This window comes from Erythrolamprus reginae, chromosome Z (assembly GCF_031021105.1).
Source record: "Erythrolamprus reginae isolate rEryReg1 chromosome Z, rEryReg1.hap1, whole genome shotgun sequence".
Lineage (NCBI taxonomy): Eukaryota > Metazoa > Chordata > Lepidosauria > Squamata > Dipsadidae > Erythrolamprus > Erythrolamprus reginae.
Window position 1 is genome coordinate 105,672,765 of NC_091963.1, and position 27,399 is coordinate 105,700,163.

General features: G+C 40.8%; 1 protein-coding gene across 4 annotated transcripts in view; it reads left to right on the plus strand.

Moving 5' to 3' along the window:
* The window catches only part of THRA (thyroid hormone receptor alpha), a 200,884-nt gene that overhangs the window by 157,295 nt on the left and 16,190 nt on the right, over positions 1-27,399 (plus strand). For all 4 annotated transcript variants that reach the window (XM_070727345.1, XM_070727343.1, XM_070727346.1 and 1 more), the window contains 2 exons: positions 13,537-13,598; positions 22,383-22,483. In XM_070727345.1, the coding sequence (XP_070583446.1) occupies positions 13,537-13,598; positions 22,383-22,483 (163 nt within the window). The remainder of the gene's footprint in view (positions 1-13,536; positions 13,599-22,382; positions 22,484-27,399) is intronic.

Sequence of the window (27,399 nt, forward strand, 5' to 3'; positions counted from 1 at the left end):
TTGTAGCTTTTACTGGCCCTGGAGGATCTTGAGACACTCATTTACGTCCTAGCCACTTCACAATTGGATTATTGTATCATGCTGTTTATTGTGCTACACTTAAGAACCATTCCAAAACTACAACTGGTCTAGAATGTGATTTGGAGGTATCATGTTATGTCCATGTGATCCTTCTGCTTTGTGAACTGCACTGGTTGGCAGTTGTCTTCCATTTTCAACTCAAGGTGCTACCCTGTTTCCCCGAAAATAAGACGTACCCCAAAAGTAAGGCATGTCAGAGGTTTTGCAGAATTTGCTAATATAAGGCACCCCCCGAAAATAAGGCATAGTCAAGTTTATATACGGTACGTTGGAAAAACATACGGTACCATTCAAAGCTGTTCATAGTGGTACAGTAATAATGTGGCGTCCCCTGCTGGCCCCTTCCATCGCTTTGTACCGTCCACTACAGCAGACACAGTCTGCTGCTATCTCACCACCATTACAGTCTCCATTACAGTGGGTAGACTGTAGTTCCTCTGGTGTCCGGAAGCTGCAATAGCGGGAGTATACTGTTGTACCATATAAGTGCCGTCGTTTGTGTGTGTGGGTGCCATACTGACAGGTACTATACCGTAATCAGTGTACCGTACGGTACACTTTCTTTGGGGGTGTCAGCTTTTCTGCCTGTGAATTTGTCTTATTTGAGAAAAATAAGGCACCCCCCGAAAATAAGACGTAGCACAACTTTTGGAGCAAAAATTAATATAAGACAGTGTCTTATTTTCAGGAAAACACGGTAGTTATCACCTCTAAAGCCATTTCATGTCATAGGGCCTAATGATTTGATATACAACTTTTGTCCAGTTGTCCTTGCATGTCCAATTCCATCTAACAGGGTGTGTAAACTTATGAGTCCTGTCAATTAAACAATATCATGTTACACAACCCAAGAAGTGCACCTTCTCTGTTGGATATTTTGCTCTCTGTCCTCAAAATTCATGTGGATCCCATCCATATGTGCTTTGGGAAATTATTGAAGACTTGGTTGGTTTTCCAGGTCTGAAGAATAGGATGATTGTGAAGATACTACTTCTTAATGTTTATTTAAAAATCAGAATGATTATGGGTTTGGTTTTGGGATTTTACTCTTCTGAGTGGTGATATATTTGATATGTTGGCATATGCCTGGAATTATTTAGGTTTTGAACACCTAGTTCATTGATAAATTAATTAGTATACACAAACACTAAGGATTTGGATTTGCTTACAAGTCTGAGGTAAAATGCTCTATTCGTCTCTCATTTTGCCCATTTGAGAGATCCATCATTCTTGAGTTGTGTATCCTTGTTTCATCAAGAGAGTGGGTGGGGGGGGGGCTGTTACATTTTATTAAAATGTTTTATTAAAAATTTTTCATGTGACAACACTGAAGAAATGACGCTTGGCTACAATGTAAAGTAGTGAGTATACAGCTTGTTTAACAATGTAAATGTGCCGTCCCCTCAAAATAACACAACACGCTGCCATTAATGTATAAACGGCTGGAAACAAAAGTGAATACACACTTAAGTGATCATGTTCAAATGGGGTGCAAAGTATCAATATTTTGTGTGGCCACCATTATTTTCCAGCACCGCCTTAATTTTCCTGGGCATAAAGTTCACCAGAGCTTCACAGGCTGCCACTGGAGTCCTCTTCCATTCTGAGCTGACATCACAGAATTGGTGGATGTTAGAGGCCTTGCGCACCTCCGCCTTCCATTTCAGGATGCCTCACAGTTTCTCCATAGGGTTTAGAGCAGTAGTTCTCAACCGTTCTAATGCCACAACCCTTTAATACAGTTCCTCCAGGGGCGGGCTACCATTCCCAGCCCTACTGGCATGTCCCTGTGCCCTGCGAGTGGGTGCCCCTCACGGGGTTCGGCTTCTGCGCATGTGCAGAAGACAAATCTCACAAGAGGATGAGGTTTTCTGCTTGTGCAGAATCAAAAAACCCAGAAATAGGCAAAAAAATTGTAAGTGACCGCTTGCTGCTGCCTGCTGCTGTTCGCCCCCCACACACATATCACGGCGGCTCCCTTTCGCCCTGCCGCCCGCCACACCTCTCATGGCAGTGGCTCTCTGCAGCTGCCACTGCCTTTTGCTTGTTGCCACGCCTCACGGCAACGGCTCCCTACAACAACAGCCACCTTTCACCCTGCCCGTCATGCCTCTCATGGCAGCGGCTCCCTGCAGCCGCCAACGCCTTTCGACCGACTGCCATGCCTCTCGCAGCAGCAGCTCCCTGCAGCCGCAGCCGCCCTTTGCCCTGCCGATCCGCCACACCTCTTGCGGCAGTGACTTTCTGCAGCCACCTTCCGCCTTTCTCCCTGCCCGCCTGCCACATTTTTCGCAACAGCAGCTCTCTGCAGCCGCAGCTGCCTTCGCCTGCCCGACACGCCTCTCACGGCGGTGGCTCTCTGCAGTCACCACCGCCTTTCATTCTGTACGCCTCTCGCGGCAGTGGCTCTCTACAGCCTCTGCCGCCTTTTGCCCTGGCCGCCCCCGCCGTGCCACTCGCCCTCCCTCCCCCACTGCAGTACTTGCTCTCGCTTTCCCCTGCTCCCACGCTGCGCCCCTCGCCCCTGCTTACCTGGATCACCTCCTGCAGGGGCCATAGCACAGGGAGCAGGCCAGGTGGCCCCAATTCTGGACACATGGCTTGTTCTGTGCTCTCCTGCGCCACAGGCATCTCTCCTGCGGCCCAGGAGATCAAAGAGCAGGCCACGCAGCTGTAGCTGGGGCAGGCTGCTTTTGCTGCCAGCTGCAGCTGCTGCTCTAGGCACGGCAGCGAGATTCGGCTGCTGTGCATGTGCAGAAGCCAAAATCTCTTTCCGCCTGCACGGAAGCAAAAAACCCGGTAATTTTTACCAGAATCGTGCAGGTGCACATGTACGGCGTGTGCACGCTGGATGGCAATGGAGCGAGCCTACGTGCTCCACTGCCATCAACGGAACGGGCATTCCTCTGTTCCAGCTAGTAGCCCACCCCTGGGTGACACCCAACCATAAGTCTAGCACCAATTCTCCCAACAGAGCTTTAAGCTGATTGGCAGGATGATCAGAGGGACACCCTCACTGTAAACATCTGATTGATCGGATTGTAAAAATATGTTCCAAGGTGCCCGAATAGAAGCTTTAGTTCCTAACCACCATGGGAAATTTGTCTTTTCCCGTGGTCTTAGCCGACCCCTGTGAAATGGTCGTTCAGCCCCCAAAGGGGTCCCAATCCCCAGATTGAGAACTACTGATTTAGAGACATGTTTGGCCAGTCCTTTATCTTTACCCTCTTCTTTAACAAGGAAGTGGTCATTTTGGATGTGTATTTGGGGTCATTATCATGTTGGAATACTGCCCTGCGGGCCAGTCTCTGAAGAAGACTGCTTCAGTATGTCACAGTACGTGTTGGCATTCATGGTTCCTTTAATGAACTGTAGCTCTCTGGTGCCGGCAGCACTCATGTAGCCCCAGACCATGACATTCCTACCATCATGCTTGACTGTAGGCAAGACACACTTGTCTTTGTACTCCTCACCTGGTTGCCGCCACACATGCTTGACAACATCTGAACCAAATAAGTTTATCTTGGTCTCATTGGACCACAGGACTTAGTTCCAGAAATCCATGTCCTTAGTCTGCTTGTCGGCAGCAAACCATTTGCAGGCTTTCTTGTCCATTACCTTTAAAAGAGCTTCCTTCTGGCATGACAGCCCTGCAAACCAATTTGATGCAGTATGCGGCGTATGGTCTGAGCACTGACAGGCTGACCTCCCCACCCCTTCAACTTCTGTAGCAATGCTGACAGCACTCATACTCATTTATCAAAGCCAGCTGCTAAGCGCGGGCACTCAAATTCTTTGGTTGACCATGGTAAGACCTGTTCTGAGTGGAACCTGTCCTATTAAACTTCTGTATGATCTTAGTCACCATGCTGCAGCTCAGTTTCAGGATCTTGACAATCTTCTTATAGCCTAGGTCAGTGATGGTGAACCTATGGCATGGGTGCCACAGGTGGCACACGGAGCCATATCTGCTGGCACACGTGCTGTTGCCCTAGCTCAGCTCCAAAGTGCATGTGTGTGCCAGCCAGCTGGTTTTTGGCTCACAGAGGCCCTGGCAGGACATTTTTGGCTTCCAGAGAGCCTCCGGGGGTAGGGGGAGGGCCTTTTTACTGTCCCCCAGCTCCAGGGAAGCCTTTGGAGCCTGGGGAGGGTGAAACATGAGCCTATTGGGCCCACCAGAAGTTGGTAAACAGGTCATTTCTGCCCTCTAGAGGGTCTCTGGGGGTGAGAGAAGCTGTTTTCACCCTACCCAGGCACTGAATTATGGGTGTGGGCACTTACGCATGCATTATAGCGCATACCCATGCTCTTTCGGTGTCTGAGGGGAAAAAAGTTCGCCATCACTGGCCTAAGCCATCTTTATGTAGAGCAACAATTCATTTTTCAGAGAGTTCATTACCATAAGGTGCCATGTTGAACTTCCAGCTTTACCTTCACACCTGAGACTTTGTACAACTAATGAGTCACATGACTCCAAGGAGGAAAAATAGCTACTGGGGCCCCATTTGGACATTATCACTTGGGGTGAACTCACTTTTGTTTCCAACTGTTTAGACATTGATGGCTGTGAGTTGCGTTATTTTGAGGAGACAGCCTATTTACACTGTTATACAACCTGTATACTCACTACTTTACATTGTAGCCAAGTATCATTCCTTCAGTGTTGTCACATGAAAAGATATATTTAAATATTTACAAAACGTGAGGGGTGTACTCCCTTCTGTGGCAAACTGTATATGGATTGAATATCCACTTTTCCATAATAGCTCATCGTTCAATGAGGGAACAAGTTTTGGTCTTGTTTGATAGAAGCATCTAGTTGTGACACTGGTTGTAAAGATGGGCATGTATGTGGTGGTGGTGGGGGGAGATAGTTGCTGCATATATATTTATCTGCTGTATTTATTTATTTATTTATTTTTAAAAACACCTTATTTTTTCTCTTCAAAATATGCAGCATGGCTTACATGGTTGCCTCATCTTTCCCTTAGTATCCTTAAACAACAACTCTAAATCTAAGAGATGGTGATGACTCAAACCTCTTACTGAATGTTACACTCAGGGAAGATTTGAATTGGACAGCCAAAGCTCTCTGTCTCAATTCTAGCATGCAAATACAGTGATACCTTGTCTTACAAACTTAATTGATTCCGGGACGAGGTTTGTAAGGTGAAAAGTTTATAAGACGAAACAATGTTTCCCATAAGAATCAGTGGAAAAGCGATTAATGCATGCAAGCCCAAAACTCACCCCTCTTGCTAGCCGAAGTGCCCGTTTTTGCGCTGCTGGGATTCCCCTGAGGCTCCCCTCCATGAGAAACTCCACCTCTGGACTTCCGTGTTTTTGCGATGCTGCAGGGGAATCCCAGCAGCGCAAAAGTGGGCACTTCGGCTGGCAGCGCAAAAACGGGCGCTTCGCTGGCAACGGAAGTCCGGAGGTGGGGTTTCCCAGCAAGGGGAGCCTCGGTGTAATTGCAGCATCGCAAAAACATGGAAGTCCTAGAAACCCCACCTCCGGACTTCCCTTGCCAGCGAAGCGCCCGTTTTTGCGCTGCTGGGATTTCCCTGCAGCATCGCAAAAACACGGAAGTCCGGAGGTGGTGTTTCCCATGGAGGGGAGCCTCATGGGAATCCCAGCATGCTTCATTGGCAACAGAAGTCCGGAGGCTGGGTATCCCAGTGGCAGCGGCTTGGGTTCGTAAGGTGAAAATAGTTTGGAAGAAGAGGCAAAAAAATCTTAAACCCCAGGTTTGTATCTCGAAAAGTTTGCATGACGAGGGGTTCGTAAGACGAGGTATCACTGTATTTCAGATCGGAATCTCTTCCAAGTCTGTCTTCCCTTCACAGCCCTGGAGTTCGCAGGGCTTATTCTGTCTGTTTCCTTCCCCTAGAAGCTGGTGCCCAAATCAAAGCAGTTTATTGCATTCGCTGCTCTTCCTCTTCTCCTCCCTGACCTCTCTGGGGAATCCCAAAAGCTATAAGGGAGACCATCCGTGCCTTTCTTTCGTGTTCTGTTGCTGGCACATACTGTCCTCAGGTGCCGTCCTGGCCTCCTTTGCTGGCAGAGGGCCAAGCGGCGTCATGCAAGCCGCTGTGAGGAACAGCCGAGAGAGAGAGAGGGAGAGAGAGAGAGAGCATAGTCTGGCACTGGTTCCAGGAACTCCTGGTACAAGCCGTGCCTATAAGCTTTACGTGGATGAGAGGACATCCTGTTGGTGCTTTGGAAATGGGGAGGGGTATCAGTCTGGCCGTACCAGTCTTGCCTTCCCCCTCAACTTTGCAGTCACGATAGTCTTTTTTTAGAAGCTGCATTGTGTACATGCTGATATGTAATGTTTGCTCAAAGAGAGCACGTACACCCTGCCAGCCTGCGATGTTTTGGGGCTGCTTCCCTGACAAACAGCTTATTTTTTTTTTTTTAAAAAAAATCTATTTTTCCTTTTGCATATCCTGCTGGTGTAATTCAAGCATTCACTCGGCTGGATATATATATTTCTGTTGAAATGCCTATGAGACAGATGTGCAAGTTCTTATTGCCGCATAAACCTGCATTGGGACTGGATCACTTAGTATTATAGAAGGGAGCTCACACCATCGAGGGTTTCCATTCCATTTAACTATAAATATCCTCATGTAAACAGGTGTGTTTCTTTGTGGAGGGGGGGGGGAAATAAGGGCAAAATGAACTCATTTTCTCTTAAATATAACTAGTCGTGCCAAGGGTGTATTTCTGTATGGAGAAGTATTAAATTATGCAAGTTCTTCCCTATTGTCTGAGTGGTACAATCCGAGCGCAGGCAAATAGTTATCTTGCTTGGGGTTAGACTAAAAATATGGGGAATCCTAGCAGTAAAAGAAAAAGATCCAATTCCTGAATCTAGGGTAAAATTGCCGTACCTAAGAGTAGTATTTTAATAGGAGCCTAGATGCTGTTACCGTCAATTTCAAACCATTCCTGCCTGGTATGGAAATCTCAAATAATATGTATATTTAAAGATACATATTCCAGGGTATAAAACGTGTTTCTTCCCACAACAATTGTGATATTCAAGTGAAAACAAATTGTGTTTCTTGTGTGATCAGTTGACACTGTGGCTGCTGAATGTGAGCTATTTTTCATTTCTTGTAAATCCTTTCCAGAATAATTCCTGCTCTAACAACCATTTTGGGAGCTTATAGCTATGTATTACTATTACTATTATTTATTTCTGTATCTTTGTCACACTTAATCCTGCTCTTGTTCCCTGGCATTTGAGCTGCATTTGATGCATTTATGTCTTGTTCATAGGATTTTATCTGTTATGACTTCATAGGACCTTTTACCTTAGGGATCTGCCTGGGACCCACCTGAACTTAGTCTTGTTCAGTGATTTCAAAAATCACTAAAAATATTCCTCTTTGCCAAGTTTTTTAAAATAGTTTGCAAATAAAGTAGGGATTTTTAAAATTGAAGCCCATGAAATTGCAGAAACGTGGGGCTTCCCCTCCCAATTCAGTACTTTATGAATATGCAGGTTTCAGAGAAGTCCAACAGGGAGTCTTCCTCGCTCCTCCTCCTCCATTCCATTTAGCACCACAGCGGCCAATAAGGTATCAGCATGCAAATGAGAGTATTTGGACTGGCAGATGATTGGTGGAGCTTGAGCTGAGGTCATCGTTTGTTGTTGTTTTTTATCTAGGCCAAAAAGGACATTTTGTCTTTGGAATTTATTTTGGAAGGAAAAGCTAGTGGAGAGACATGCATTTCTGCACACTTACTCACTCTGTTGGGGGAGACAAACCCAGGCTGTTGAATGAAAAAGAGTCTATTTCTTGTATAAGTTGTAATGACAATGATGATAATCATAATAAATCTTTCCATTGTTTTTAAAATCACCATGGTGGAGTGGGAGAATGGATCCTAATGTAATGCAGAATTTCTAATTGTAAAAAAATCATGATCATACTTGTATTTTGCTCTGCTTAATGTTTCTCACAGTAAAATATTAATAATAAACAAATAAAAGAAAATCCTCATATTGGGCTGTAACAACCAGCACCTGGATTGCTGCATTCTGGAGCAGTCTGAGTGTTCTTCAAAAAGGCAGCCTCATACTAAGCACATTGTAGTAAACTAGACAAGTGATTATGACAATGTGAATTAACCATTAGGAGGTTTTTGCACTTCAGGTAAACTCACAGCTTGTATACCAGCTGCTGCTGCAGAAAGATCCCCTGGCTCCAGCTTCCATCTGACCATCAAGCAGTAGTTGCAGGTTTAGAAGGATACCAGAGTCATAGATCTACTCTTTCAGGAGTGGTAACTGTCCTGTCAAATGACAATTCCAAAAATGTCACTCAGTGAAAACAATGCAAACCCTTTTGACTTATTACATCTCATCCATACCCTTCACAGACTTCAGATATAAGATTTCACCTAAAAGTCATTTGCTGCTTGGGCAACAAACTACCCAGAGGTTTCATATAAATATATAAAAAAGCAGAGGAGGTGAATTGGTCCATGCAGCATTCCACAGAGAGCAACCCCTTGGTTATTCTGCCATCCCCTACCTCAAGTGGAACTGTCCATTGAAGAAAGAACAGAAGCATAGATAAGTGTAGCTTAGCAATAATTGGGACTGTAAACTCATTTGCTAAACAACATGGCTATAAGGCATGTTATCACGTAATTGCACCAATTTAGGATAGTAGTAGCAGCAATCCCAGTGTCTGTTATCAGGCAAATTCTGAGCAGTCACAACATCCACCAGTCAAGAGATTACCATTTATTTATTTATTAGTTTAATTTATATGTCATCCAACTCCCCAGGGACTCAACAAAGAGAACAACATCTAAAAAAAAACCAATTTAAAGAATAATTTAAAACCCATATTAAAACTCTGCATATCTCTTGTGGTCAGATCTAGATGGTACCTCATTTGATCTATGGCCCCAGGCCAGCCGGAAAAGCCAGCTTTTTACAGCTTTCCGGAAGGCCAGTAGGGTGGGGGCAGTACAAATTTTAGGAGGTGGCTGGTATTTATACTCTCCTGGTTTCCCCATTGACTTTTCTCATCAGAAGCCAACAGTGAAAGTCAAAAATGGTGATCATGCAGCTGGGGAAGGCTAGGATTTGTAGTTGCAAGCCAGTTTCCAAGCATCTCGTGTGATTGTGGGATGGTGTGACAGCTGCAAATGAGAACCCAACAACAGTCCTTGTTCAGTGCCATCATAACTTTGAATGGTCATTCAATGACTGTTGTAATTCTGTTGGTCAAGAAGGATACCAGGCCAATGCTGTTGAGGGCTGCTGATAAATCCTAAAATACTGTTATGGATACATTTCTCAAACCCTTTTAAAGGTTATTCAGAGGGCAACTGAAGCTGTGTCCAATGTCCATCCCATATTCCTCCCTTGTCCTCAATCCTGTTGAAACTGAGATAGGGAGAGAGCGATATTAGGAACTAAGCTGGTATACTTATGAACACAGTTGGATAAGTTCTTTTTTTGTTTGTTTGTTTTATACAATTAAATGCAATTTTATGAGAATTTCCTTGACCAATAGCAGATTTCAGTCTGATTAGTCTAACATCTTAACCTACTACACAATTCAAATTCTTTGAAATACTAAACTATTTACAATGCAAACTATAGATTCTGTCCCTTTTCTAATCATGCTAACAATATTCAATTGTTTTGTGGTCCTATTAAGTGAATTTAGGAAGTTTTCACTCAGTATGGTGGAAATAACCATTTCCAATGGATCATACTAGAGTTGTTAAGTAACAGTTAGATTAACTTGCTGGTCTTTATATTAGGAAAAAATGCACCAGAGACAAATTCCTTGTGTGTCTAATCACACTCGGCCAATAAAGAATTCTAAGGCACAGGGTCTGATAATTTGAAGAATTAAACGTCAGATTTTCACTGGATTATTGTCATGTAGGTGTTCCTATTTACAGAAAGTCCTTAATTACAACCCCAGGTGGGACCAGTATTGTCATTGCTAAGTAAAACAGTTTGTTTATTAGATTTGTATGCCCCCCTTCTCTGAAGACTCGGGGCGGCTCACAAGACACATGTAAAGCAATGCGTACAAACAAATCTAATTAATTAAAAATTGCAAGCTGAAATCCCAATACAGTGGTACCTCTACTTAAGAACTTAATTCGTTCCGTGAACAGGTTCTTAAGTAGAAACGTTCTTAAGTAGAAGCAATTTTTCCCATGGGAATCAATGTAAAAGCAAATAATGTGTGCAAACCCATTAGGAAAGAAATAAAAGCTTGGAATTTGGGTGGGAGGAGGAGGAACAGGAGGAGTGTCGCTGCCGAAGGAAGAAGGTGAGGTGAGGTGAGGGGAATCAAAAAAATCCAAAACTTAAAGGCTTAAAAAAAAAGAGAGAGACTCTGAGATGGTGAGGAGGAGCATGCGTCTCCCATACACCTGGCGCCTCCCATACACTGCCTCCCATACACTAGCTGCTGCTGCTACCTGCTGCCTCTTCCTTCCCATGCTGAAGGGCTCCCCACTCCTCTCGCTCCCTCGCTTTGTAGCCGGCGCCTTTCCTTTGCTGTGGTGACTCCTCGGCTGCCCAGAGCGAAGGCAGCGTTTCTTTTCTCTGGGCACTGCCAGAGGTTTATCCCCTGTCCAAGCGCCTAGAGAAAGGAAAATGCTTTGTTCACTCTGGACTGCCAAAGCCTCCTTAAGCGCCACCGAAAGGCTCCTCTGGCAGCCCAGATGGCTGAGATTAAGGGGGAATGGCAGAAAACTGGCGGGGCCTTCGTGCCGCTCTCAAATTTCCTGGGAAATTTTTTCCGGGCTCTGGTTCTTAAGTAGAAAATGGTTCTTAAGTAGAGGCAAAAAAATCTTGGACACCCGGTTCTTATCTAGAGAAGTTCGTAAATAGAGGCATTCTTAGGTAGAGGTACCACTGTATATTAAAATCAATCAACCAATTCAGTCACAACCATACATCACATTTACTAGTCAGGGGGTCTTGATCTAATTGCCCCATGTCTAGCAACATAAGTGTGTCTTGAGGTTCTTGCAGAAAGCGAGGAAGGTGGGGCCAGTGCAAATCTCTGGAGGGAGCTGATTCCAGAGGGCTGGGGCCACCACAGGGAAGGCTCTCCCCCTAGGCCCCGCTAGACAATATTTTCTGGTCGACGGGACCTGGAGAAGGCCAACTCTGTGGGACCTAACCAGCCGCTGGGATTCATGCGGCAGAAGGCGGTCCCGTAAGTAATCTGGTCCGATGCCATGTAGGGCCTTGTAGGTCATCACCAACACTTTGGATTGTGTCCAGAAACCAATCGGCAACCAATGCAGTCTGCAGAATGTTGGAGAAACATGGATGTATCTAGGAAGACCCATGACCGCTCGCGCGGCTGCATTCTGCACGATTTCTGAACATTCTTCAGAGGTAACCCCATGTAGAGAGCATTGCAATAGTTGAACCTCGAGGTGATAAGGGCATGAGTGATTGTGAGCAAAGACTCCCTGTCCAGATAGGGCCGCAACTGGTGCACCAGGCGTACCTGGGCATACGCCCCCCTTGCCATAGCCGAAAGTTGTTAAGTGAGTCACACCCAGTTTTATTATATATTTTTCTCACAGTAAATTGAGTCATTGCAGTTGTCTAAGTCAGTCACATGATCATTAAGGGAATTCAGTTTCTCCCATTTGACTTTTAATTGTTTGAAATCAAATGGAACCACTGCAAATGACAATCACTGTAACGGTGGGATGATGCAGCCTTCCTAAATACATGCCAATTACCCAAATCTTAATCATGTAACTGTACAGATATTATGCAATTGTTTTAAGTGATCATAAGTCACTTTTTTCAATGTTCTTGTAACATCAAATGGGTGGCTAAATGAATGGTTATAAATAAGGAGTGCATGTGTTTTATTATTAAAACAAGTACATATTTTGCAAATAAATATACTTTATATTTTAATAATATAAATTCATTGTTCCCAAGAGTGTTCCATCTACATAAAATTTTTATCTCAGTCATATAGGCATACAAGTTATATCTGTGAGATCATTTTTTTCTTCAGTTCTTTCTAGTTGCCTGAAATTCTTGGAAGAATTATCAGAAATTTCTAATATTTATTTCAAAGCTTTTTTCCCCCTCTAAAAATAATTTCTTAGTTCTTGGACTAGAAAAAAAATCTCAGATACTGTATGCTATACTGTACTCAAATTACTGAAATGTTCAAAACTTCATAGGATTGTTAGTAGTTACTTTAATTTCAGACTACTGGGTTAGAGACAGTTTTGATAAATGTTCCTTGATTATTCATTAGAGCTTGGGTCAGTAATCAGTTATATACTTACATTGCATTTCATTTCATTACATTACATTACATTACATTACATTACATTACATTACATTACATTACATTACATTACATTACATTACACTATACTACACTACACACGTACACATTATCATTATGAATGATAATATGAAATTTAGAATATACCAAGAACCCCTTCCACTCATCTGTTTCCATTATGTATTCCTAGTAATTTATAACAACCTTTAATTAGGCTTTCCCCCAAATATTGTGATTTGAAATTTCTTTTCAAATTAATAAAGTATACCATCCAAGCTTAATAGTGGAAATTAAATACACATACACAACCTATTGAGTACACTTCCAAATGTGCAGCTGAATTGGGATTCCCTTTTTTTTGGTATTAACATTTCATTTCCAATGTTTCATGAATTTTTCCTCCTCCCTTTCATAGACACCTACATTTCAGCTGCCAAAAGGATTTATGTAGCTCTGCATCTTTCTTTCTACCATATTTTCTTGCTCCAGCAAGGTATTATCTTAAGGCAGAAGATTTCAACTAGGCCACTTAACTTTGGATAATTTATGTCATTAAGTCCTAATCTACACTAAAATGTTGTCACAAGGTTGAATGGAATAATCACCCCGAGCTTTTTGGGCAAGTGTAGTGCTATCATGACAATCTCTCACTTCTTTTTTGGGCAGTCGTAGATCTCAGTGCAAGAAGTATAACCCTGGATTGGATTGGGTTAACTTTCCTTTAAGTGATCGCTGGTAATTTAACTTCCCTTTTTAAATATAGTCTATAATATAGTCTGTATTAGCTTGAAGTGAGAACAATGTAGCAGAACTCTTGCTTATGCGAAGGATATCATGGAAATCTTGGCTGCAAAGTGGGTTAGCCATGCACATGTGCATTAAAACATCTCCCCAACTACTTTATCACTTCTGCTCTTCTCAGATAAGTCCCCTTGTACTGCTCACACCTCCTGATTTCTTAAAGGGTGTAGGATAATGAAAACGCTACACTATGAAGAAAAAGGGTGAGCTGAGCTCTGGTGATTTGGAAAAGTTTTGAGTCAGGGGAATAAGGTGAGCAAGAAAGATAAACTGAATGCGTAAAACTCCAAATTTCTGACTGATTCTCCCCCTTCTCTCTTTGAAGGTGGCCGGATGGGAAACGTAAAAGAAAAAGCAGCCAATGTTCGGTGAAAAGCAATATGTCAGGTAAGCATCTCTTCCAGGCTTGCCAATGCTCAGAGCTTTCATATCAATGTGCTTATCTCTTCTGTGATACTAGAAGACAGTACATTTCCTTGTAATCCTGCCAGAGGATATTGAGGAAGTGACTCACTTTTTAGGATTCTTTCCTTTCATGTAAGAACGGGACTTTTACTTAGTAGAAAAGGATAGCATCCAAAGATGATAGTACTTTCTGATAACGACAACAGGGTTGTTCTGTTTTTCTACTGTCCTAAGCAGGCAGGAAAACCATATCCAGCTGATAGTTGCAGGTCCGTTTGACTTTATCAGCTACAAATTTGGAAGATCTGACATTACCATTTGTAAGTCTTTTTATGGATATTTGCAAATCTCCGTAAAGATTTAACAGGACAGGAGCCTCCTTTAGCTTCCTATCTTATACTCAAGCCTGTATTCCTTTTGAAATAGATCACATTATTAATTAGACTTTAGCAGCAGAGCAATTATTCCAACAGAGTCTTCTTAAAATGTATTTTTTTTGTTTATATATTTATTTATATTATGTCTTTATTATTCTTATAAATAATTCAAGGTAGGGAACGTATCTAATACTCCTTACTTCTTTTTATTTTTCCCACAAACAACCTTGGGAGGTGAATGGGTTGAGTGATTGGCCCAAAGTTACCCAGCAAGTTTTCATGCCTAGAGCAGGATTAGATCTCAGAGTTACTGGATTCTAACTTGATGCCTTAATCACTAGACCAAACTTGCTCTCAAAGTTATTATTATACTTATATAACAGAGGGTTGATATTCCAGAAGATTGGAGCAATAGGAGAAATTAAAGGAGATGGGGGAAATCTGCTTTGACAAATTGAAATAAAACAATATCCGTGAACCTATTGAGAAGGGGTTTTTTTTTCTTTTCACTAGTCCAGAAAAGGGAGTCATGGGGCAGCTCAGGATATCGGATGTCAAATGGCAAAGCCTGCAATAGGAAGATAAACCACTAAAGAACTGGGGGCGGGATTCTAAAGGTGAGGCCACAGTGGGTCATGGGGCAAGAGGGAATCACATGTGGACTGGTGAATGCGAAAGAACGCCAGACCATAACTTTTCCTCTTGTGTGATTTTATTTTCTATCCCCACTTAGCCTCCATCTCCCAAGACTTGGCTGCAATCAATTTTTTAAATTCTCCCTCTTATTAAAATACACTGTTCAACACTTTACTTCCAGTTCTTCGGAGGTTCCTATTAAGTGATGCAGCAGCATGGCAATAATTTTACTATCAGGAGGGACATCCTCTTACTGTTCAGTTTAGCTTTTGCATTAATCCACCCACCAGCAGTGTCAATGTGTTTTTATTTTTTAAATAGAGACTGAACAAAGAATATAAACTATCACTATCTTGGCAACTTTAAGATGCATGGACTTCAACTCCCAGAATTCCCTAGTCACTAGTGGAACGTTTATAGATCTGGAGAGATGTATACATGTGAGATACACATTAGAAACAACGTTTTTCATTCTTTTGTCATAAACATTTAAAAAAGTAGATGGAATTATTTCCCATTCATAGACATTTGTTATTTGGATAAACCACATTGAGGAAAACTCTTTTCATAAGGGTTTGTTGCCTTTTACCTGACATTGCTTTAATTCAGCAGTTGTCAAATGGAAATACATGTACAGTATAGTGCATATAATTGAAGAATAATCTTTATATAAAAAGAAACATACCACAAGACTAGGAAAAGAGGCAGAGAACCCTTGTATCAGCACTAAAAAGATTCTTGGTTTTCTTTCATTTCTCCCAGGAACCTGGCAAGTTGTAGTTAGTTTTCAGTTTAGAAAATATTTCCCAGATTTCTCTACAGAGAATGAGAGTATTGGGTTTAAGTTCATAATGTATCTGCCAGTGGACAGCAGAAAGGAAGCAGATCTGGCTTCTTTCATCTGTGAGGTGACTGAGGGTCAAAAGGAGGCTATAGCAGGACCAAGACCAACCTGACTTCATTCCTCAGCCAGAGAACTGCTGTCTATATTGCTCTATTCCAGTTCTTTCCTCATTCTTTTCGCTTTATGTTCATCAGCTTTTAAAACCGCAGCTAGAGATTATCCTGATTTTTAATATCTCTACGGCACATAGAAAATTTATGAAGTTGGAAAGTTTGTGATTAGGAAATAAATCATAACACCCAAGATCATTATTTTTATGAGTATTTTATGTACAGTACTCTTGTTTAACTTGATCCAGATACATTGGCCTGCAACTCTCATAATCCCTCAACAGCATGACTTGAAGCTTTGCTTGAGGATGTTACACCCTTCAGTTTGTGGCTCTCTTAAGAGACTCTGCGTGTCCTTTTGATTTACAGGTAATTCTCGTTCAGCAGCTCGTTTAGCAACCATTTGAGGTCACAATGATGATGAAAAAGTAATTTTGCGACCAGTCTTGGCATCTATGACCTCCAGATGTCTGTAAAGAAAAGAAAAAGATGAATTAAGATCATGACACAGTTGCAATGTCACTTGGTGAATGCTTCATTTAACAACTAAGCTGCCAATCTCAGTTGTCAGTCCTACTAGATAGCCCTGAAAGAAAACACTAGATGTGCTAATTCTACTTCATTGTAAAGTTACATTAACAAAACCTTGCAAGTCTGAAAGTGTAAATCTCCTACCATCTCTTTTACAGCTCAAGAAATTTCTTCTGAATCTCTTGCCCTTCTCTTATCTCTTGGCCCAAAGACTTTCTCACCTAGATTGCAGAACAATCTGCATTTGTTTGTGATGCAGGACCAAAATCTTGTCCTTGGAAGCCTTCTTTAATTTACCAAATTAAAACAATATCTTTTACCTGTGTTTGCAAAATATGCAAGCAGTAATGTATAAAAATTATTGAGATTTGTCTATAGGGTTGTAACCTTTGACATTTTTTCTTCACTGTTCAGTTGCTAGTAATCTTCAAATCATATATAATATACCATATAAGGATTATACTCCACAAAGCAAACAGGGAGTGTGCTTAAAAGTTGAATCATGGTTCAGTTTTCAGTTTTACTCTTATTTCCATGTTTCAATAATAGCCATAATTGTTATTTGCTTTCATTGTCCTTTTTTTAATGACAGAGGCAATGTTATTTATGTGCATCTCTCATAGTATGCAAAAATAATAATAATAATAATAATCCATGAACTAAGAACATATTAAGCCTAATAAAATGAGGTAACAGAATGTTAAGCACTGCTTCAAAAGCAGTTTAAAGTGTCATCCTTTCACATGTTTAAACATTCATTTTAAATAAAAGGTATAGCAAAGGGGCTAAACTTGAACTGTTCTTCCTAGTTAGCTTTCTGTCTACAGGCATTTTTGCTTCCAGTCATCTGCATTTTTTAATTTAGTTGACTAAAACTTAGTCAGTTTTGAGTCAAGCCGAAAAATTATAATGTGAAGTTTAGAATTGCTGCAGTCCTACTTTAAACAAGCAGATGAAAAAACCCTGGGTATGGGTGTTATATATCAATCTTATTAGAAGTAAGAAGCACCTGGAGAACAAAATGAAGTCCTTCCAAATTCTCCCAAATTCCTCTGAAAAATCATTTATTTAAGAACTTTTAAAAATTACTGGTAACTGTTTCTTAAATATATTACGAGTTTGTTGAGTTAGGTGCAAGAGGTAAATTTAAACCTGTCATAAAATTAAATTTATTGACTCCAAGTCCAGCGGACAGTCATTGTTTGGCATAATGACTAAACCACCTTTCATTTCTGTTTTTCTCCCCCTCCCCCCCCAAAAAAGAAGAAAAGAATGAAGGTAAATATAAAAGTTTCCCTGTCAGTCATGTCTAACTGTTGGGCACAGTTCTCATTTCCATTTCTTGGCCAAGGTAGCCAGCATTATCCAAAAACATTTTCCATGGTTAGGTGGCCAACATGGTTGTACGGCAAAGGCTCATGGATGGCACCAAGTGGTACCTGTTTATCTATTTGCATTTGCATGCTTTAAAATAGCTAGTTAGGGTAGGAGATGGGGCAAGTGATGGGAACTCACCCTATTGCATGGAACTTAGATCTTGAACCTGGGCCGTTAGCTCTCCTGATGCATCTTTAATCGCTGAGCCATCACTCCGGCTAAATAGAGTCTTCTATTCTGTTATTTGCATGGTGATATCATGATATTCGTAACATCACTTATGCCACTTGCCCTAAACAGTCAGTCATGATGGGGTGAAGCGTTTTTAGATGTAATGTGCTAAATTATATGTATCCAATTGAATGCAGCTAATAAATGCTAAGCAAAATTACACATGACCACACTTTTAAAAATACTTAAAATAAACAATTAGAAGAGAAGATGTGGTTGATCTTTCTTTTGTGGATGTTTCAGCATCTGCCTTTTTTAACAACGTACATATGTATATTTGATGGTGTAAGGAGAGGCACCCAAAACATGCTTCTACTTGTACTTGCAAACTTCCCTTTGATGGAAAACTATGATAAAGCAAAATTTCTGATTATAAGGAAGCTTATAAATAAATTCAGCTAAAGCTGCTCATGGAAAGCAGGGGGAAAACTTGCACCTGCAACTTTATAATCATTTGTCTCTTAATATTTCTGGAACTTATATAGGTTTGTTCATTTATTTATTTATTCATATCTTAGCTTTATTATTTTTACAAATAATTCAAGGTGGTGAACATATCCAGCACTTCTTCCTCGTCTTGCGTTCTGCTCTCATTCTTGATCCATGATTGAAGAAATCTGTCTAACTGCTTTTGTATTCTCAAGTATTAAAATTATATTCTCTGCAAGTCACTTTTCATTTTAAAACAAGTTTCTTTAAAATTGGGAAACAATCTGCTCCAAACTTTCTGTTTTGGAGAAATGGGGACGAAGAAGCTATATTAGTGATAACATAGCTTTCAGTCAATCAGGGACTGCAAATAGAGATAATCCTCGATTTATGAGCACTACTTTTTAAATGAATTGTGCCCAATTTTATGGTTTTTTTCCCCATGATTATTAAGTGAATTGCTGCAGTTGATCCTGGGGCTATTAAGAGAATCCGGTTTCTCCATTGATTTTGCTTCTTGGAAGCCAGCTTGGAAGGTCCCAAATAGCTATTATTTATTTTATTTATTTATTTATTGGATTTGTATGCCGCCCCTCTCTGGGGCAGCTAACAACAGTAATAAAAACAGCATATAACAATCCAATATTAAATCAGTTAAAAACTCTTATTATAAAACCAAACATCCATACAGACATACCATGCATAAAATTATATATTCCAGGCAATGCAATTCTCTTAAATATATACCTGTTGTCAAATGCCCAAATTGTGATAATGTGACTGGGGTTGCTGAAATGGTCATAAATGTAAGGGTTGGTGCCTTTTTGACTTTGGTCTCTAACTGAATGATTATATGTTGAGCACCACCTGTACTTCTGCAAGGTGGATTTTTTTTTGTAGATAGTCATCTTACAAGCTACCCTTTATAAATTCAGGATCATTGTGTTTTCCTGTCTAATTAGCCCTTTTTAAAAAAGCCACTAAAAGATATTATCAATCTATCTGGAAAGACTTCTATAAGGTTTTATTTCTCCTACGCAATCCAGAGATTTAGAAAGTCCTCTGTTGACCTGAACAGAAAATGGAATTTCTTCTTTTCCTGAAAGTTATTTGTCTTGATACCAAAATGATATTAGATTAAACTCTGAGAAAAGATTAATTAATTGTCTATTAAGGCTGCTAGTTGTTTTTTAAGGCTGTAGGTAAATAGCAAAGCACAGTTTTCCTGTGAAAGATTCCATGCTTTTTTGAGGCATGTCTACACCGAGATCATTACTTAAACCATAGCAAGTCTTAAACCATAGCATTACTTAAGCCATAGCAAGTCTTCTTGGTCAGTATTGGCAATATAGACTTAATAAAATCACTTCATGTAACAGCTGTCAATATGCCATCTAAGTCAGTGTTTTTCAAACTTGACAAATTTAAGATATGTGGACTTCAACTCTGGGAATTCCCCAGCCACAGAATTTTTAATATTTGATTCAGTTTTGTCAATTGGAATGCATTTTTATTTATTTATTAAATTGTATGCCGCCCCTCTCCGTAGACTCGGGGCGGTTCACAGCAATAATAAACAATATATAACAAATCTAATAATTTAAGAGAAACACTAAAAACCCCATTATTAAAAGCAAACATACACACAAACATACCATACATAAACTGTATAGGCCCGGGGGAGATGTTTCAATTCCCCCATGCCTGACGGCAAAGGTGGGTTTTGAGGAGTTTACGAAAGGCGAGGAGGGTGGGGGCAGTTCTAATCTCTGGGGGGAGCTGGTTCCAGAGGGTCGGGGCCACCACAGAGAAGGCTCTTCCCCTGGGTCCTGCCAAACGGCATTGTTTAGTTGACGGGACCTGGAGAAGGCCAACTCTGTGGGACCTAATCGGTCACTGGGATTCGTGCAGAAAGCGGTCCGGAGATATTCTGGCCCGATGCTATGAAGGGCTTTATAGGTCATAACCAACACTTTTAATTGTGACCGGAAACTGATCGGCAATCAATGCAGACTGCGGAGTGTTGGTGTAACATGGGCATGATTTTTAATCATCAATACCAAATTACTATTGTACACTGTTTTATTGTCGCTGTTAGCCGCCCCGAGTCTCTGGAGAGGGGCGGCATACAAATCAAATAAATAAATAAATAAATAAATATTTGGGAAAGCCCATGATTGCTCTCGCAGCTGCATTCTGCACGATCTGAAGTTTCCGAACACTTTTCAAAGGTAGCCCCATGTAGAGAGCGTTACAGTAGTCGAACCTCAAGGTAATGAGGGCATGAGTGACTATATTGGAAAAATACATGCAAACTACCAAGCATATCTCTAGGAATATGTTCATTAGGCATTTTGAACTGGCAGTAATTCCATTGTGAACAAAGTGGCATATTTGTGGACATCTACATGTGATCTATAGGTGCTGGTGGAATTGGGAAGTATGTATTTTATATATTAAGGGATGTCCAATAAGGAAAATGTAATGTGAGAATCAGCTCTCGGCCATTTCTAGGAATCAGAGAAGCTCGTTCATACAGCAGTAAACACGTAATAGATATTAATAGCATGCTCGTTTGAGAAGAGCATGAAGTTTCTTTTCAACAAAGACCCACATAATCAGAGTTGAGTTGTGCGCCCACACACAAAGTTTCAAGACATGCATGCAGTCCTTGAACCTTTTGTATATGCTGAGTAAAACCATGGAGCTGTATTAAGAAAACATTCTGCAGCTATCTGTGCATTCTTTAACCCTTCCCCACTTTAATTTCAGAGAAGGGGCCTCAAGGGAAATAGCAGGCAAAACAGAGGGGGAGACAGGAAGCAGGCATGAGAGAAAGACATGAGAGCAGATTCAAAGAATAGAGAAGCTAAAAAGACTGGGGAAAGGACCATAAGGTACAAGCCATTGCCCGAGGATGGAAGGAGGACTGAAAACTGCCTGCCAACACAAAATATTTTGTTGGCTGGAGGATAGCCCATCCGGCACATCTTTGCACATCCTTAGGGCCAAACTGATGGATCCCAAAGCTGAATGGGGGGACCCCAAAGGAAGCCTTCTCAGCCAAAGTCAAAGGAGGTTCTGTGCTATTGGTACTAAGAATAAATATAAGTGAAAAAGATGTAGAGATGATAGGACAAGCATGCCCAAAAAAAAAAGCAGTTTGGTTGATGAAAGGTAATTTATTATTGGCTATTTCTCAGGCAATGAAAAACTGGATGCCAGCTTCTATAGCAAGTCTGTATAGTGATTTCCCTATTTGTGGCTATGATTTCCACAATGGTAGAGAGTGGGAGTGGGTGAGTAGGAATTGATTGGGAGAGCGCAATGAGAGAGGACATTGTTATTTCCTATTGATGGGAAATGTCAAGGTTATAGAAAGGGGATGGAGTAATTAGTAGGGATGATCATCATGCTTGCTGCTTCTTCTCCTTGACTAGAAACAAAGGGCCTTTTTATGGACAAACATGTGGTTATGTTTTTCTCTTCTCTTTATCACTATTTCAGGCAGCTTTGGTGGGTGGGGGTGGGAAAGTATTTCAGAAATATTTGGAGCAAGCAAGCCAGAACTTTGCCCTGGCCTCCTGTCACCCAGCCAGGAAGTAGGATCTGAACAGCCGTGTAGACTCTACTCTAGAGGGAAGACGGGCCATGGAAAAGCCTCCACCTTCTGCCTGTTGTTGATTAAGCAAGGGGTATTTTGTATCCTGACTCTCTTCTAAGGGAGGGGTCTCCAACTTTGGCTACTTTAAGACTTGTGGACTTCAACTCCCCAAATTCCTCAGCCAGCTTTGCTTTGAAGTCCACCAGTCTTAAAGTTGCCAAGGTTGGAGACCTTTGTTCTAAGCCATTGCAACGTAGCAAATTTAGCTGCTTGTCCTTTTCAAGAGAATTGATGTTATGTTGAGCTTTAAGTGATTTTGTTCTCATTTTGTAAAACAGCAGAGAACCTGAACTGTCTTATAAAGCAGTGCCTAAATTTCAGTTTTTTTAAAAAAACATAGTGGTAATGAACACTTTATCCAAACTTCATGTTCAAAGGACAAATGTATTTAACTAACAGATATTGGTAAGTAGCCACAAAGGAGTAGGTGTTGCTGTCTTGCCCTGCCTCTCCATGGAGTGTGAGTGATGGGCAAGAATGCTTTCTAGTCTACTTCAATAGTCTTAACTTCTTGCAGCTGCTGTTTCATCTTTCCAGCTTTGACCTCTTGGCTGCTTTCTCCTACAGGGTACATCCCTAGCTATTTGGACAAAGATGAGCAGTGTGTTGTATGTGGAGACAAAGCCACAGGATACCACTACCGCTGTATTACCTGTGAAGGCTGCAAGGTAAAAAATGCTTGAAAAGGTGTATCTCAACCAAGGGCCTTCCACATCTGCACCTGATCACAGCAGCAATACAGCCCAGCAATTTTTCCCGCCCACCCCCACCCCCAGTATCCTTCTGACATCGCTTTCACCTCAATCTCAAGTCATACCCAAGGCAGCTTAAAGTCATCCTGAGTATACAGTAATGCTTTGCTCTTTAAACAGTCAATAGGTTGCGATAGTTTTTACCATGAGCCCAATCTGACAGTGGACATTCAGTTAGTGCTGGATTAGGAACTTTTGGCCACTTGGCCTGTTGCAGGCATGCCTCTTACTCTCCAGTCCTTCGGTGCTGTCTTCCAAGTTCAGTCTCCTCTAGGCAGCGTGAGTGTCCTTATTCTTTCAAACCAAATTGTTCCCAGTTTCAAAGACTTGGATCAGACTGAGCGGAGCTATATGGTAAAGCAGAACAGAGGTTTCTCTTTGCTGTTTCATTAGGCAATTCATCCAATGTCTGGTCAGTTGTTTGGGGTAACAGAATAACAGAGTAGGAATAGTTGGTGGTCTTCTAGTCCAATTCACTCCTCAAGCAGGAGTCCCAATACCATTTCAGGCAAGTGGTTGTCCACTCTCTTCTTAAAAGCCTCCAGTGATCCACAACTTCTGAAGGAAAGCCATCTCACTAATTTATTGTTCTCGCTGTCAGGAAATTTCTAGATTGTTTCTCTCCTTAATTAGTTTCCATCCATTGTATCTCATCTTGCATTCCAGTGCTTTGGAAGATAGGTTGACCCCCCCTCTTTTTTAAGGCAGCCCCTCAAATATTAGAACACTGCTATAATGTCACCCCTAGCTCTTTTGCACACAAGTTTTATATGGTTGCATACAGGTTTAACACTCTTCAAGACTTAGATTTCTAGACTTAGCTAACATTCTTAGGTTACATTCTTAGTTGATAATCATGCTGTCTTAGAATTCATTTCCACGAATCCCAAGCAGGTTATTCTTCTATCAAAACTTATTTCTTTCTTTACCTACATCATCTATATTGAGAGAGATCAGTACCTATTTTTTCTACTAGCTGGTGACATAAGGTAGGAGAAGAGGGAAACAAAGCTTGGGATATCAATTCATCCTTATTCTGAACGTGCCTGCAAACTGTAAATAAGATCAGTGCCATTTGCTAACAGCATGTCCATAACAAGATAGGTTGCCAATAGTAAATTTAATGCCAATATAATTTTTTGCTGGCTCAAAAAAATGTTATGTGACACTTCAACATGGTTGTCAAAATTTCTTACATGGTCAGTACTGGTCGTCCTCAACATACAACCATTTATTTAATGAACGTTAGAAGTTAATAATTGCACTGAAAAAAGTAAGTTATGACTTAAGGATTTTATGACTGGTCCTCACTTATGACTGTTGCAACATCCTCATGGTCACATGATCAAAAATTTCACACTTGCCATGTATTTATGATGGTTTCAACTTCCCTGGGTCATGTAATCACCATTTGTGACTTTTCAGGCAGCTTTCAACAAGCAGGTAATGGGGAAAGTTGGATTTGCTTAACAAGCATTTGTTAACACCTGAAGTGATTCACTGAACAATTGTGAAAATATGTCATAACATCAGGTATAACCCAACAACTGCCTTGCTTAGCCATGGAAATTTTGGTCCCAATTTTGGTCCATAAGTCGAGGATTGCCTGCACCTTGAATTAACTCACTCCAGAAAAATTAATTATGGGCACAGTTCTGCTGCATTAGGTAAATCATCCCAAACGTTTTACATGGCATCACATTGTGTCCTATACAGAAAGTAATTTGGGTTACTTGGCCACTTGGTGATAGGAAATAGAGATGGCAAGCAGGAATAACATACATGGACCAAGTAAGGAGAATGCATAAAAACCTTTTGAGTTAACACTCATTGTTAAGAAAAGAAGGCTAGACTAGAAAAAATGGAAAAGGAGAAGGAGATTACTGGTATGTTTTAAGAAGCTACAAAAACATCAGGAATGGTTTGACTAGGGGGAAAAAATAGATCCATTGTATTTTCCCTATTTGCCAGCCTTTCTCAATACCACTACTCCAAATCCGCAATTATAACTAGTTATTTATCATAAAATATATGTAAGGTTATCTGTATTAAGGCACAAGGATAATAATTTGCTGAAAGTTTTATAATGTTATATCCCCAACATGCTTTTTCAAGTGGCACCTGGACTTTCTAGTTTTTCTTTGAAAGTTTCGCTTCTCATCCAAGGAGCTTTTTCAGCTCTGGATGATGGGGAATGGAAGGATTTATACTCCTTGTAGACAGCTGATCATTTGCATTCTTTTAGCAAGTCATTAAGGTTTAGTTGTATCACCCTGAGGAAGCCACCCCATGTATATATGGAGTCCCCAAGATCTCCATTAAGACCAATTGTCAGCAGCATCAATTTAGCGTCACCTTCAAGATTGCCAAACCTCTAACTACCTTATTAGCAATACCATCCATCACATCAACAATTCACAGGACTGGTTTGGAAATTAAAACTGGACATAAATGAGACCATAGTTTCCTATGAAGTGACTTCTCTCTTCAACTGCATTCAGCATCAAAGCTGTTATGGTAGTGAAAAAACGACTGCTACGAGACAGCACCTTAGATGACAGAATCAACCCCATCTCAGGCCACTTATATGCAATGCTGGACCTCTGCTTGGTCACTACCTATTTTAAATACAATGAAGATTTCTACAGATAGAAACACGGCTATGCCATGTGTTCACCTGTGTCCCCCATTATGGCCAGTCTCTGCATGGAAGAAGTAGAAACCAAAGCTCTAGACTCCTTAGCAATTCCACCCACTCACTGGTATAAGTATGTGGACAATACAGGGGTCAAGATCAAAACAGGAAGTGGAAACATTCACCCGATACATCAAATTCACATGGAAAGATGTTAAGGAGAATAGTTTAGCTTTCCTGGACTGTGCGGTACACATTAAGCAAGACAGAAGCATTAACATGGAAGTTTATAGAAAACCCACTCGCGCAGATCAATACTGTATTTTGATTTCCACCACCCGCTGGAGCACAAAATGGGAGTCATCAGAATGCTACACCATTAAGCTGAAGCTCCGCCTACCAGCAAAGATGGGGGGGGGAGAACAAAAACACATCAAGGCAGCCCTCAGAATGTGTGGCTATCCCACGTGGCCCTTCATTAAATCTCAAAAAAGATCCTACTGGAGCTCCTGCATAGGAGAGACAAGGAAGAGAATAGCAACGTTGTTATTCTGTAGGAAAAGCTCAGGAGGATCTTCAGCCAACCTAACCTATGCGCACACTTCAAACCCAAGAATACACTAAGGCAGAAACTTGTCCATCTCAAAGACAAAAACTGAGCATCTTTGTATATGCAGTACAGTACAGCAAGCTATGTGCAGATATGTAATTTGGGGAAAACACCACTTCATAAGCACATGACACAACATAGAAGAACAAACACATTAGGACTAGATTCACCTGCATTTAAAACACAAAGGTCCCTCTTTACTACTCTGCAGTATTCTTACTACTAGTTTTTTCTCATCATTCCTATCACCCATTTTCTCCCACTTATGACTCTATGACTGTAACTTGTTGCTTGTATCCTTAAGATTTTTATTAATATTGATTATTTCCTCATTGTTTATTTGACCTCTATGACAATCATCATGTGTCACGATTCTTGACATATATATCTTTTCTTTTATGTACACTGGGAGCATATGTACCAAAGACAAATTCCTTGTGTGTCCAATCACAATTGGCCAATAAAGAATTCAATTCTGTTCTGTTCTATTCTATTCTATTCTTTTGAAGACAATGAGGTCCACATTTTTGACAGAGACTGCTGATTTGAAAGAGGGATCAAAGAGGCCATCTATGTCAAAATTGAACATACTTCTCTTAACAGAGGGGGAGCGATATGACATCATAAGTGCACTGGTGTGCCTTTCGTCCCCTGTCCAATTGTCTTTCCTTTCTCTCACTTATCATATATATTCTCTTTCTTTCATATATCCTCTCCTCTAAGTTCACTTTTACCCTTATATATATATTACTACATGTCTATTTTTCTTCCTATGTATTTGTGTATTGGACAAATGAATAAATAAAAATAAATCATCTATCTCCAATCTACAACACTGTCCTTTCAACATTTACAAGAAGGATCCACACCCATTTGAACTACTCAGCTGATCCTGATGGTACACATAAACCTCTAGGTGATCTTAACAACTTGCTAAAAGAACATAAATGACCAGCTGTCTAAAAGGAATATAAATCCTTCAATTCCATTCCACACCATCCAGTCAGAGCTGAAGAAGCTTCTTGGATGACAAGAGAAAAAGCTTCAATGAAAAACCAGGAAGTCCAGTGAAAAAGAACCTGTGAGACAACCATGACTTGGATGACTGAGAACTTCCATAAACATCTATAATGTTATGCTTTTGAATCTATATCTTCCTGGTCCAAATTCATTGCTCTGGCTACCACACTCCAATTACGATTATGTATAATTAGCTTTATTAGAGAATGCCAAAATACTTAAACATTATGTCTGGGAGAATTAAGTTACAATCAACATTAAATGCCCAAAATGAAAAGAAGAAGTTATGTAGTTGGACTAAATAGCAATGATTAGCAGTAAAGAAACATGGATTATGTGGCTGACAAAAGATTGTACAACACTATAAATGGATTGCTGCAGATAAAATAAACAGTTTCTGTTTTAAAGACAGGGAGGAGAGAATTAACTTAATAAGAACCTATGCTGTTTTAGGGTCAATATTGGACCTTGCAACAGAAAATACAGATAAACCTTGACCTAAGATCACAACTGAGCCCAGAATTTGTATTGCTAAGTGAAAGGTTTATTGAGTTTTGCCCCATTTTA